At 35.1% G+C, this 13,710-nt stretch overlaps 1 protein-coding gene across 8 annotated transcripts in view; it reads right to left on the minus strand.

Moving 5' to 3' along the window:
• CLASP1 (cytoplasmic linker associated protein 1) overlaps positions 1-13,710 on the minus strand; it is a 306,535-nt gene that overhangs the window by 62,002 nt on the left and 230,823 nt on the right. For 5 of the 8 annotated variants that reach the window (XM_044669939.1, XM_044669935.1, XM_044669934.1 and 2 more), the window contains 5 exons: positions 9,222-9,285; positions 5,607-5,609; positions 5,214-5,377; positions 772-850; positions 246-389 (listed from right to left, as the gene is read on the minus strand). In XM_044669939.1, coding sequence (XP_044525874.1) covers positions 246-389; positions 772-850; positions 5,214-5,377; positions 5,607-5,609; positions 9,222-9,285 — 454 coding nt within the window. The remainder of the gene's footprint in view (positions 1-245; positions 390-771; positions 851-5,213; positions 5,378-5,606; positions 5,610-9,221; positions 9,286-13,710) is intronic. The other 3 variants (XM_044669936.1, XM_044669941.1, XM_044669940.1) reach the window with 1 other exon arrangement.

A 13,710-nucleotide genomic window follows, 5' to 3' on the forward strand; every position in this document is an offset into this window, starting at 1 on the left:
TCTTTCTTATCTTGGTTGAAGGGCTCTTTATTTCACTATATAGTAAATACTGATCAACTTTAAGGAAAATGGAAGTAGGTATTTAGGAGATTAATAGATAGCTGCTGAAGATGGATGGATGTTCAGACCAGCATTTTGGGTCTGAAGAGATTTTTAGAAAACAGCAGTGCTTATTCACTGAAAGATCACTTTTTAACAAATACTAATGGAGAGTCTGACACAGTTTTGTTTTGTTTTTAACATACCTTTCTCACATCTGAACTCTTTGGTTCTGTTGTCCAGGTTATAATTCTTGAAACAGCAAGCCTGGTTTCACTAGAGTTTACAAAGTCTGTTGGATCCATCTGCCTGGCCAGAGATTCAATGTATTTCAGAATTGCAACCTTGACCTGAAAAATTCAATTATTGCAAATCCTAAGTGTACAATCTACAATTCATAATAAAATTTTTATTTGTCAAATTTTGTGTGGTGACAATATCCAGGGAGATTTAAACAATACTGATCAAATAAGACATCTTTATTTATAAATATAAGGTCCTATGATTATACTGATGTTATTATTGGCAAATTTTACCCCAAATAATTTAACGATGAATTTATATACTTTAGCATGATAGCATTAAAAATAATCTAAGACATATATGAAAAATATTAGAACTTTTCTAACTTCCTCAATATTATCAGTGTACAAATATATATATATAATTCTTGTGGAGATATTAGGCATGAAGGTCAAATACTTGTGTTTTATAAGAAACACAGTGACTAACCTTAAGGTTTGGCGTTTGTGTCTGATCCACAATAAATCTCATCAAAATGTTAAATTGCTGATCAAATGGAAAGGAATCCCTAGATAGATACAAAAAGAAACATTTTGCTTTTTAAATAACAAATAAGCATGTCCTGTTATGAATTATGTTTATACAATTCTATCTAGATAGGCAGGGAAAACATAATGCGTGAAATAGATTATTATTTCAAGAATGTCTGTATACCATTTGGGCAAAATTTATTTGGAGGTGGAGGTAGATGAAAGAATATCCTAGAGTTAACCTGCTTGCCTAGGAAAGATGAAAGAAGAGATGTGGATGGGCTTGAGTTCTTCCACAATAATGTTCTATCCAATTAAGTTTATTGTCCATCTATACTTGACCTCTGCTTATCTGATCCAGCTTCTGATACGGGAACCTCACATCTCTCAATTATATACTGCTTCCTCTTGAACCAGTCTTTTCTTCTAATCCCATATTCCTGGGCTGAACCCTTGACACAGACCTTGGTCTGATATCTGTTTAATTTGTTGTTATTTTGTGCAGCCACTCCAGAAATGAACTGGAAGAATCCTGAAAATACTGAGCTAAGTCAGATACTCTGCTCTGTTGTCAGATTCTAGCCAAGAAACCTAAACCTCCAGGAAAAGAGACTATCCTGTGACTTTACTTTCTGCCTGATAAATCATTATGCCTCTTGCCTAACTAACTGAAATATAATTATTCTCCAATGCCTCATTGTGGGGTGGAGAGAAACTCCTCAATTCCTGAGTATTATGCTAGTGAGGCACAAGCTCAAAAGGGGCTTAACAAGCTGAAAAGAACTTAGAACACATTTGTGAAGTTCACAGAATCTTAAAACTAAAAAGGACTCTAGAAGTCATGGAATTAAACTTGTTCACTTTACAGATAGAGAAACTGAGGCCCAGTGATGTCACAGTATTTGCCCACGGTCATCTAATCAGGCTCACATGCCTTCCTGCTGTCAAAGGACCACACTGGCCACGGTCAAAGCGGCCTGTCAGTAACAGATTTGGGGTAAGATGGCAAGTTTAGTCATAGTAATTTACAAAGACCATCCCCTACTCTATCTAATGGGGATGTGACTGACATTAATGAACAAAATAATTGAGAAAATCAAAGGATCTTAAAGGAATAAAGTGAATTTTAAAGGGCTGGGTCCTCCAATTCAACCTGAGGGACAAGGCATTAAAATTATGAATTTTTATTCATTAACTGACACTAAAAGAATTTGTGGAAAATTCACACTGAAACTAAAGCCTTCTCCAAAGCAGATTAAATATATGACTACTAGAAATTGTATAATCCCTTTCCTCATCTCTCTTGACCTTCAAAGTTCTGAAGTTCATCCCTAAAAGAAAAAGGGAGTTCAATCACCACCAGTCAAATCAATCCTTAGAACCTCCACTAATGAGCCAAGACAAGAAGGAGGATGTTGCAGTCTACATGTAGTATCTACAAGGAAGTAAGATAATTTTTCATAAGTTACAAAAAGAATTGTCTCACTACATCATAAAGTATAAATCACAATTAATTTGCTAATAATTCCATTATGCATATTCATAAAAATTATAAAATAGCTATGGATCTATACTGCCAATTTTACAGAAGATTATAAGAAAACAGGTATCTCTATATGAAGTCAAATGAGTAGTAAATCAAGCTCTGGATTCTATTTATGAAAGCAGCACACTGTCATTTTAGAGCAAAAGAGTAATGATGTGTCTTGAATATTCTTAAACTATACTGTTCTTCTAAATCTTGTCAGCTCCTATGGTTTCAAGAACTTTCTTTATCTTTACAATGCATGATAACAGTCATTAATATAATTTGATCCATAAAACAACCCTTGGAAGTAAACAGGAAAATGATCTCAACTAGAGTAAAGGCTGGCCATTTAATCTAACCCTTTCATTTTATGGCAGAGGAAAATGTGGCTCAGAAGAGTTAAGTGTCTTATCCAAGGTCACACCTTTAGTCAGTAGAAGAGTTATGACTTGTCAGGAGGTCTTTTGACTTACGAAATAATTTAGTTTTGTTCAATAATACAATGATGTTTTATTTTCAAGTAAAGAAAAACACATTTTTAAAGTGTGGATGAGAATAAAACAATCACTTCTACTTAGAAAACACCCATAGTTCTAAAGTATCAAGGATCATAGTGGGGGAATATGTATATGAGAGGTGGGAACATTTATTAAGTGCTTTATGAATATTACTGTATTTATCATAGCACAATTAACATTTGTATTAACCAAATTTGCCATTTCTTTAGAAACACTGGCCACATGACTTTTCTGTTGATTTTACAAATTTGTTTACAGATTTATGGGTTAAAAGAAATTAGGTTGTCAGTGTGAGACTGCCACTGGTAGAAAGAATTGAGGGATTGAGTGTCTAGGTTCTATCACTAAGTAGCTATGTGACAATGATTCAGCCACAAATTTCACTTCTTGTAGGCTAGGTTTCCTCATCTGTAAAATGAGAGAACTATACTTCAAGATCTCCAAGATGATCTAAGCTCAGTATTTAAGGAGAATTCCTTATATCAAAAGCATCATTACTCTGCTATTGACAAATTCTTGCTTAGATTCTCTGCTACAGTTCTTGCTAAGAAACTGTTGCCCTGTTTTACAAAAGAAGAAACCAAACATTCAGTAATGATTTTACGAGCATGAAAAACACGAAATTCTATTCAAAAGCAGAACGACTTCACTGGCTCCTGGTTAACCCATGAGATCTACAACAACTACAAAAAGATTTTCCCCAAACCATGTGATGGCATTTTTAGTCTTAGAGTATACCTATAGCAAGTAACAAGTTCTAGAAGATAATTCCTTTACATATCCAGAATGCAAAAAATATTTCTGATTAGGCCTCAAAAATGACCAAAATTTCAAAGCATAAAAGAAAACAAAATGGATTTGGAAGTTAGGAAAAGAAGGTTCAAGATCCAACTTGGACACTTCCTGTGTGACCCAAGTTGCATTTTGGTCCTCTGAACCTCAGCTTTCTCACACACAAAATAGAGGTAAAAATAATTTAAACCACCAAACCACATGGCTGTTGTGATAAAAAGGCTAAAACCCGTAACCGTATGTCAATGTGAATTTTAGGAAGCAACAGTTAAAAAGGGATCATATTATGATATGATTTGAGAATTATTTCTCCCCTATTTACACAATTAAGAAAAGGCAGAATTAGGACATGAACACTTAAAGAAAAAATCATGGGTTGACATGGCAGAGTCTACAAAGTAACATAAGTAAGAATTCCCCCAAGTAAACAAATCAAAGATATTTAATTCTTCTTTTCCAACCTGCAACACAGTATTAATAATCTGCCAGGTTGATCAGTATACTTCCCACAAATCCATAACTCACACAATTAAGAGCACAATAATTTGGCAAGGTACAGGATCTGACTCTAATCATTTATTTACTTGCTTAGAGTTTGATGAACAGAAGACAAAAAACTTGAATGGAATTTTTCTAACACTCAGTTTGTTATTTTCTTTCCTTTCTTGGACTCTTGCTCTTACATTAAATACCACGATTAGGGGGCAGCTGGGTGGCTCAGTGGATTGAGAGCCAGGTCTAGAGACGGCAGGTCCTAGGTTCAAACCTGGCCTCAGACACTTCCTAGCTGTGTGACCCTGGGCAAGTCACTTAACCCCCATTGCCTAGCCCTTACCACTCTTCTGCCTTGGAGCCAATAGGCAGTATTGGCTCCAAGAAAGAAGGCAAGGGTCTAAAAATAAACAAACAAACAAACTAACTAATTAATTAATGGATAAATACCATGATTAGTCAAATTTTAAATGAAATCTCACTTCAGAGAGTGTTACTGGAGTAAATGAGAATCTGGGTATGAACAGACATCCACCATGGACAAATAAGCACTTGAGAAAAATAATATTCAGAGTATACAAGAATAAGAAATATATTTAGAAAGTACCTTTGGTCTGCAAAAATATATGAAACATACATTTTTTAAAAAGCGATCAGTTCTTAAAATTATATGTCCATGCACATATACATTTGTGTGTATATATATGCATATATACACACATGTGTATGTGTGTTGCTGCCCAATATGTTTATCTTTTATATTCATACAGATAAATATACGCTAAAGCAGTGGTAGCTAGACTATTAAAAGTGTGCATGGTTTGATAAACAAGGAAATCAGATGTGTTAGTTATATAGATGAAATAAATTAGGTTCTGAATGAAAGACATGAGTAGATGAATGACACAACCTATATAATGAACTGAAAAAGTAGCTGTGAAATGAGCACAGGATGCTAGTCGGTCAGTCAGTAAGTATTTTATTAAACACTATATGCAAAGCACTATGCTAACTGTTGGAGATACAAAAACATAGAAAAGACATGAAATTGTTCCAGCCCCATACTTTTACCTTGTTACATCTAGAGCCTTTTGAACTTTTGCTTGTACAGATCCAAGTAAATCTGCTCCCATTTTCTTAAGTAACTGTGTCAGAAGAACAAAAAGCCAATCTTGCAAGTCATCCTTATGAATTATTATAAAGTCCACTAGTGTCTCCAAGAACATACTGAAAACCTACAAAGAATATAATGTTGAAAATCAATCATTTCTCATTCTTAATGTCAATTTTAGTTTACTGAAAGGTCATCAAGAATTAAAACATTGAGAAAGAATAGGCAAGGGAAAAAAAACTTCTAAGGTGTTTTTATCGAAACCCAATCAATTGGGTTAACATCCCCAATAAATACTCACATTACACAGACTGTGTCACAGAAAAACAAAGGAAAAAAGGGGAAAGACTTACTCTCTTTTGTGAATTCCACCGCACAGCAGGCCATGCAACAAAACAAACCATTTGTTAGTCCACATTGTGAATTAATAGTACCATGATGCAGAGTTTAAAAAAAAAAAAGTATGCTTATAATGTCTGCAGTGCTACAATAAAAGTTTTCATCCCTCAATAAAGGACTTTAAAATATGGAGCACAGAAGAATTAAATCTTGCTAAAAATCAGAGGGCTAGTGTTGAAGGCTTCCAGGTCTCTTTTCATAATCTTCTTCTGTTTCTCATTATAATCTAGCATTCAATGAGTGCATTAATAATTTAGAATTTAATAAATTAGGCAAAGGGAAATCCAGTTTTGGGTATATTCTGATATTCTTTAGGTAACTTATTAACATAAAACTTCTGGATTTCTAATTAATCTCATTTCCAATTTGTGATTCTGATCAAAATGTACTCTACTTGTTATTCAAGTCCTAACTTCATTCTCTCATTATGTGGCAAAGTGATTGTTAGCAATATCTAATGTGAAAGAGGGGGCCAAACTAGAGTTAACATTGAACCAACTACAAGGAGAACTGCAGCAATTTGTTTTCATATCCTGCTAATGCAACTTGCTCTAAAGAAGTACCTTACTGATCAATTTTACATATGTATGTATGTATGTATGTATATATGTATATATGTATATATGTATGCATGTGCCTTCATATATCTATCTGTTTAATTTTATAAAGATATCCTGGGGGGGGAGGGGAAGGGTTCCTTATAAAACAGTTTACAGCGTGTAGGATTTAAATTAATGTCCAACACTCCAAGAATTATATTTTATAGAGTTTATTAATAATTACTTGAAGTAGAAGGAATAAAAAGGAAATAGAAGTAAAAAACCCTAATTATCTAACAAAATTAAGACCATGTGAGCAATAGTTTCCTGGTTTTCACCTCATGCTACCTCCACCAAACCACCAATCAAATCAAGAGAGTGAGAGGCAGGGCTACACAAAATTTATAACCTCCCTATGTCAGCATGTAATGTGAGGAGTAGGGTGCCAGGAATTGTAGTTTTTAGGGTAACAGATTCTAATTACACAAGGGAAAGAATTGAGTCCCAGCCACTAGGGTGGTTTCTCATCTCACAAAAACACCTAATAAATGGTTAACTAAACTGAGAATCTTCCCCCCAATTAAACTCACTGTACAAGAGCCATCTGATGGAAACAAATTTCTTTCATTAGCATCACATTCTGGTTCTGAATCAGCAATCTGGAGGTGAATAGGTGACAGAAATTTCATCAATCTCCAGAACCATCTATATCCTCCTCTATTCTCTATGTTGTAAATCTTATTGTTTTAATAAGAACTCTTAAAGCTATTACTCTGATAGATAATGTTCTTCTAAAATGGTTATACTTTATTTGAAATCCTTTATTAGCCTCTATTATCACTACAGTCTTTGTGCCTCAAGGTTTCATGATTAACCCTAATATAGGCTAATTTACTCTCAAGCTGATGGGATCTGAATAGTGTTGAATGATGGTTAATAGGGAATTTCTCTAATCTTCATTCAATCTAGAGCCCTTTAACAATCATGATAGTTCCTTGTGGGAAAAGCTTTAGTAATTTTCTCTGAAGGGAAAATAAGAATAGTGCTGGTTGGGCTATCAATAGAAGAAAAGTAGCCAAATTTTCTAGTGACTGCACCATTTTTTCCAAACATGGTTCAATACATAAGAATCAAGCCTACTGGTAGTAACCAGGAAAATAAGTTTTTTTTTTTTTTTTTTATCCTGGGACTCCATTCTAGGAGCATAGGGCCACAACCAGTAGGCGGAAAATAAGTAGGAGTCAAAAACTTGGTCTCATATTCATCTAAAGCAGGGGTTGGCAACGTATGGCTCTTTCTGCAGGAGCCATAAAGTCAATTTTTTTTCAGGCGCTGTTACAGGAGCCCACACTGTGAGCACTGTACGGCTCTCACGAAATTACATTTTAAAAAATGTGGCGTTAATGGCTCTCATGGCCAAAAATGTTGCCGACCCCTGATCTAAAGGATACACAGCATCAGCATGTAGCTTGAATAAGATATATCCAATAGGACTATTAAGTAACACATTTATTAAATAATTATTAGGAAGAAGACAAAGAACAATAAGAAACAGGCACTAGTCTGAAGAATGAAGGGGTTGTAGAATAGTTACAAAGGAACTTATGAAAGGTCAGCTGAGTAGTGGTCAAATGGGGATCGAGGCATCATTTTACTCTCATACAAGGTAGATATGTAATCCAGTAAATTTAAATATTCCCAATTGTTATGACACGTTTAAGATTCTGAGTGTCTTAATAATAAAGTCTCCATATCAGGGAAGCTCAAGGGTAGGATATACTTTTGGAATATGTTTCCCGTATATTTCTATAATCTCTCACATAAAGAAACTAATCTACTAGACATCTGAAGAAATTTCATCTTTTCAATTTTCCTGAAAAATAATCTTTTTACTAAACCTATACCAGTGCCTAGCACATAACAGGTGCTATATAAATACTAGCTATTATTAGTAATAGTATTATTACTTTGTCTCTCTCTAATAATAACCTACATTTCCTTGACCCTTTCTCTTCACAATGATGGCATAAATTAATATTAGGGACTCCAAATAAACTTTGTAAAGAGGGCTTTCTTTTACCTAGAGAATCTAAAATTATCCTCATCATGGGATGAGGGTCTCATTCTTGAGACCTGGAGACTAAACCTTCAATTGGCATTTTAGCCTCAGCTTTATGCTATCTGTTCCAGCCTCAGGCTTCAAGTCACTATAATTTGTGACTTCCTTTAGTTCCTAGTAGCTATAGCCTTTGGATAGGTGAATTCACACATTAAACACAAACTAATTTTGGGGGACTCCACTTTCAGAAACATTGGCTTAGTGATTCAATAAGTCTAAAGCCAAAGGCTTCAACTGTGTGTGTGTGTGTGTGTGTGTGTGTGTGTGTGTGTGTAATACAAATATTGGGTATGTCCTTAAATTATATTTTTTGAAAGGAAAAAACTTCAGATTTTACAAAGCCCAATTACAAACCCTATGGGTGCATAATGTTTTTTTTCCCCTTTCTAGACAAATTGCATTTTACAGACTATATTTGAACCAATACAGTAGATAAGACATTAAAGCAAACATAATGGCTATAAAAGTACACTCAGATTTTACATAAGCCATATTTTAATAACACTTAATTCTATATTCAGACAAACATGGTATATAAAATGCTTTATCATGCTTAAAGATAATTACACAGTTCTTACTACTGTAATTTTTGATCCGCTCTTTGCCCCTATATAGTTGATACTATTTTACTCTAAGGTAAAAAATTATCATTTCACTACCACATGGAATAGATTCTTCCCTTTATTGACAAATAAGCTTTTTACAGCATTTAAATAAATGAAACTACTAAAAATGCAAGATTTTTAAAAATGAAAAAATAAATGTTGTCAATAACACCAATTTCACATCTATAAACTCAATGCTGCACTGCCCGGTGGATTTTGCACTCTCAGGTATTCTAGTAATTCAGGTGCCATGAACATGCAGGTAAGGATCAACGTAAGAGCTCTCAGGCTGCCATCCAAACTCACCTTGCTGTGAGGGTCAGCAAACATTCGAGTGAAGATCTCACATAGCCTTTTTAATTCAACTCGACTAGTAGGAAAACAAAATAAGTAAAGTGAGACTGGAATTGATTAAATGTACTTAAAGCTTGTTAGGCTCTGATATCTAGATTACTCATCTGGGTAAAAGAATCTTTAATCCGTGGTCATTGATGAGTCTCATTCATACACACAAATTTTGTATCCAAAACTCACTTTAAAAAAAAAAAAAGGATACTTGGTCTATTTGAAAATATTAAAATACCAAATATTTCAATATTTAATAGGACAGCTACGCTTTTTATAAAAAGGGTTGATATAATTAGTTATTTACACACAAAGGATATTATCATATCAAAACACTTCAAAAAGGCATTAACAATTCCTCTGAAGAGGACATCCTCTGTGGGTAGACAATGACTAAGCAAAAAGCTTATTCCTGGGCCCCTGGAACACTTGACAAGTGATTACCTATTTAGTCATTGTTTAGCACTTCATTAGATAGCATGAAAACTGTATGGAACCTGCAACTGAACGTATGGTTTGAATTAAACCAATTTTGATTATTAGTAGGGAGCTGAAGTCATTTCAAAAATTACTTATAAAATAACAGTACTAATTCTCCATGCATACACTGATTTGGATAAATGTCCTACTAGCTTACCTTGAAAGTTAGGTTTAAAAGAATCTAATAGATTTTAATAGGTCGTAAGTTTACTAAAATCAGAAGGAGTCTGGTACAAGCAGAAAACAGGAGCCATTCATTGCTCATAGGCTTCTCACTAGAAGCATCAACATCCACAGATCATAAAGAAAACAAAATTCTGGACCTAAAGCTATCTCTGCTCAACCTTCAAACTTTACAGAGCTGGGAAAAGACCATGGACCATCTAACTAAACATCTTTATTTTAAAAATGAGGAAACCATGTTTGATTATTAAAAAACTGGCCTTCAGCATTTGAAATTATGTCCAAAGGGTTTTAAAAGAATGCATACCTTTTGATCCAGCAATACCACTATTAGGTTTGTATCAAAAGAGATTAAAAAAATGGGGAATAAAAAATAAAAATAAAAATAAGGAAACCAACAAAGGCCCAGAAAGGATGTGTCTAAAGATTTAGACATAGTCATCGATGGCTTAAACCAGTGATTCCCAAAGTGGGTGCCACCGCGCACTGGTGGGTGCCACCGCGCACTGGTGGGTGCTACAGTGATCCAGGGGAGGTGGTGATGGCCACAGGTGCATTTGTGGGTGGTGAATAACTGTAAGGGAGCAGTGAAAGTATGTGACAGGGGGCGCTAAGTAATATTTTTTCTGGAAAGGGGGTGGTAGGCCAAAAAAGTTTGGGAACCACTGGCTTAAACAAACATAAAGGCTCCCTCCCCCCCATTTCAGTTCAGTTCTTACTGTACAATGCCTTTTGACTTCCTAAATAGTTTACATTTCCCTACTTTGTAATACATTAGAATGGACCTGGGACACGTGGCACTGAACTACTTGGAAAGAAAATGAGAGTTAGACCACAGTAATACCACTCCAGGCTGAAATAAAATACTATCAAAATTATAGAAAAGATTAAAAACACCTGGAAAACAAAGTGAGGTACACTAGGAACTGCTGCATATTTTAACAAACCTGTTTCCTGCAAGAATACTCCTGCATTGGTGGTGGAGCTGTAAACCAGTTCAACCATTTTGGGGAAAAAATTGAAATTATAAAAATAGTGATTAAAAATGTCCATACACTGATCAAGTGATTTCAGGACTAAGCTTTTAGCCCAAAGGAGGTCATTTATAAAAAGAAAGCCTCTGTGTATAACAAAATATTTACAATATCACTTTTTGTGGAAACAAAGGAGACTAAGGAAAGAAATGACAAATATGATACAGAGAAATATGGAAAAATTTACATCACAGGTATCATATTTGAGGCAGACAAAACTCAAAAGTATGGTAAGCTATATACAATGATGCACAGTGAATTGAGAAGAGCCAAGAAAACAATGTAGAGAACTCTACCTCCCCACCCCACCCAAATCAAAAGGGAAAACTGCAAACTTATAATGAACAACTATGACTTAAAAGAAAATAGAAGACACTTTTACCTCATCCCTCTGTAGAGGTGAGAAGTCCACAAGTTTTCCCAACTACACTTATTACCAGACTTTAAAATGTATTTTTGCTGATTTTCTCCCCTTCCTATCTTAAAAGCAAAACATCAATTTGTTATATAGGATGGCTTCCATTCAGGCAAATGAGGTCACCCACATTCTTCTCTCACTTGGAGCCCATCAGGAAAAATAAAACAAAAAAACTAAATCATGAAAGCTTAAAGGTAAATGAAGGTGGCATTACATTGTCAACTCTTTGGACTGCTGGTATCTTTTTCTTCTAATTATTTTGGCCCTTGATTCTGATTCTATCTCAGGCCTCAAATCCCAATCTCTACTTGATCAATGTATATGGAAATATGTCTTGCTAATTGGGGCTTTTCATTACAAATAAGATGGAACTGTTAAGCTGCTATTAGCTAGGTGGCCTTGAACCCATCCTAAAATGCTTCTCCGGTTATTCTGATAACACACACAAAAAACACTACTCATCAGCAAGGCCAAAAGTCGACCTTGGTTCATTAAGAGTCAAATGAACTTATGTTCAGTATATATTGAATTCAGTATTGCATTTAATAAAGTGCTGTCTGAAAAGAATGTAATTTGTCCATGAGTACATAGATAAGGTAAGGAAATATATTCTGGAAGTTACTACTCTCTGATGGACTCACAGCTGTTTGAATGACAAAAAATGGACATTAATGGGTCAACTTCAGCCTGAGGTAAGATATCTGGTGCTATGTCTCAGGTTGTTATCAATATTTGTAATTAATGATTTGAAATGAAGACAAGAGATGGAATGCTTGCTATTAAGCCTGTAACTGGCACAAAGCTGACATAATAGTTAATATAATGGATGACAGCATTAAGTACTAAAAATCCCAGTAGCCCAAGATGAGATTTACCAATAGATAAAAACTGTAAGGCGACAGATATTGGTTCAATACTTGGTATGAGACTATTATGTAGTTTCTTTGTTTGTTTGTTTGTTTTGTTTTTAAACCCTTACCTTCCGTTTTGGAGTCAATACTGTGTATTGGCTTCTAGGCAGAAGAGTGGTAAGGGTAGGCAATGGGGGTCAAGTGACTTGCCCAGGGTCACACAGCTGGGAAGTGACTAAGGCCAGATTTGAACCTAGGACCTGCCATCTCTAGGCCTGGCTCTCAATCCACTGAGCTACCCAGATGCCCCCTATTATGTAGTTTTGAAAAACTTTTGGCTGGGAAGCTACAGACACCTCATTTGATCTCGACCAAATCACTCTCCAAAAAACGTTATAATGTCTTTAAACAAATTTTGGATCAGCATAACTCACAAAAAGACATTGTGAAGTAATTTTCTAGCACAAAACAATTTAGAAGACTGGCACAGTGGATCTAGTGCACTGGGGTGGAGCTGAAGCACAGGGAAGACCCCATAATAGCAATAGGCCTTGGGTGGAGCTGAAGTAGCAGTAAAAGCTTCTAGAGCTTTCAGTCACAGATGAGGGGAGGGAGAATAATATTAGACAACTGCTCAGAAGGAGATTGCAGGGGTCTCTTTGCTGGCTCTGGTACAAGACTCATGTCATAGTGCCCATACACAGAACCATGTTGCAGTGTTGGGGACATAATCTCAGGGTGAGGAGGAGCAATAGTAGATACCAGTTCTTGTAGCCAAAGCGGGAGCAGAGGATCCTGGTCACAATTCCAAGGTAGAAAAGTGTGCTTGGGGTTACTCACAGACCAGCGTTCAGGCCCAAAAAACTCTCCTTTCATCATACCACCTTGGGTAGAACTAAATGCAGATAAGATCCCCAGAGATAGGTTTAAAGGCAGCTACACAAAGAATCTGAAGCTTGGAACAGTGCCCCATTCACCACAGGTGCAAAGCCCAATTTTACCAGTTTTTTAAATTAAAAGGGAAAAGGCTGGAAAATGAGCAAACAACAGGGAAAGAAACTCCACAAAGATAGTTATTTTAGTGATAGGGAAGACCAAAACACAAACTCAGAAGGCAACAAAAAACCAATGTTGTCACATCCAAAACTTCCAAGAAGAACAAGAATTGCTCTCAAACACAAAAAGATTTTAATGGTGAAGCTTAAAAAAAGACTTTAAAAATCAAATAAGAAAGTCAGAAGAAAAACTGGAAAAAGAAATGAGAGTGATAGGAAAACCATGAAAAAAGAATCAACAGCTTGGTAAAGAAGGTACAAAAAAATACTGAAGGAATGAGGATATCTTAAAAAATAGAATAAACCAATTGGTGAAAGAGGCACAAAATCCAATGAAGAGAAGAATTTCTTAAAAAGTAAAATTGGCCAAATAGAAGAATATATACAAAAATGTACTGAAGAAAAGAAATTCTTGAAAGGTACAATTGG

Source organism: Gracilinanus agilis, chromosome 3, assembly GCF_016433145.1.
Source record: "Gracilinanus agilis isolate LMUSP501 chromosome 3, AgileGrace, whole genome shotgun sequence".
Classification (NCBI taxonomy): Eukaryota; Metazoa; Chordata; class Mammalia; order Didelphimorphia; family Didelphidae; genus Gracilinanus; species Gracilinanus agilis.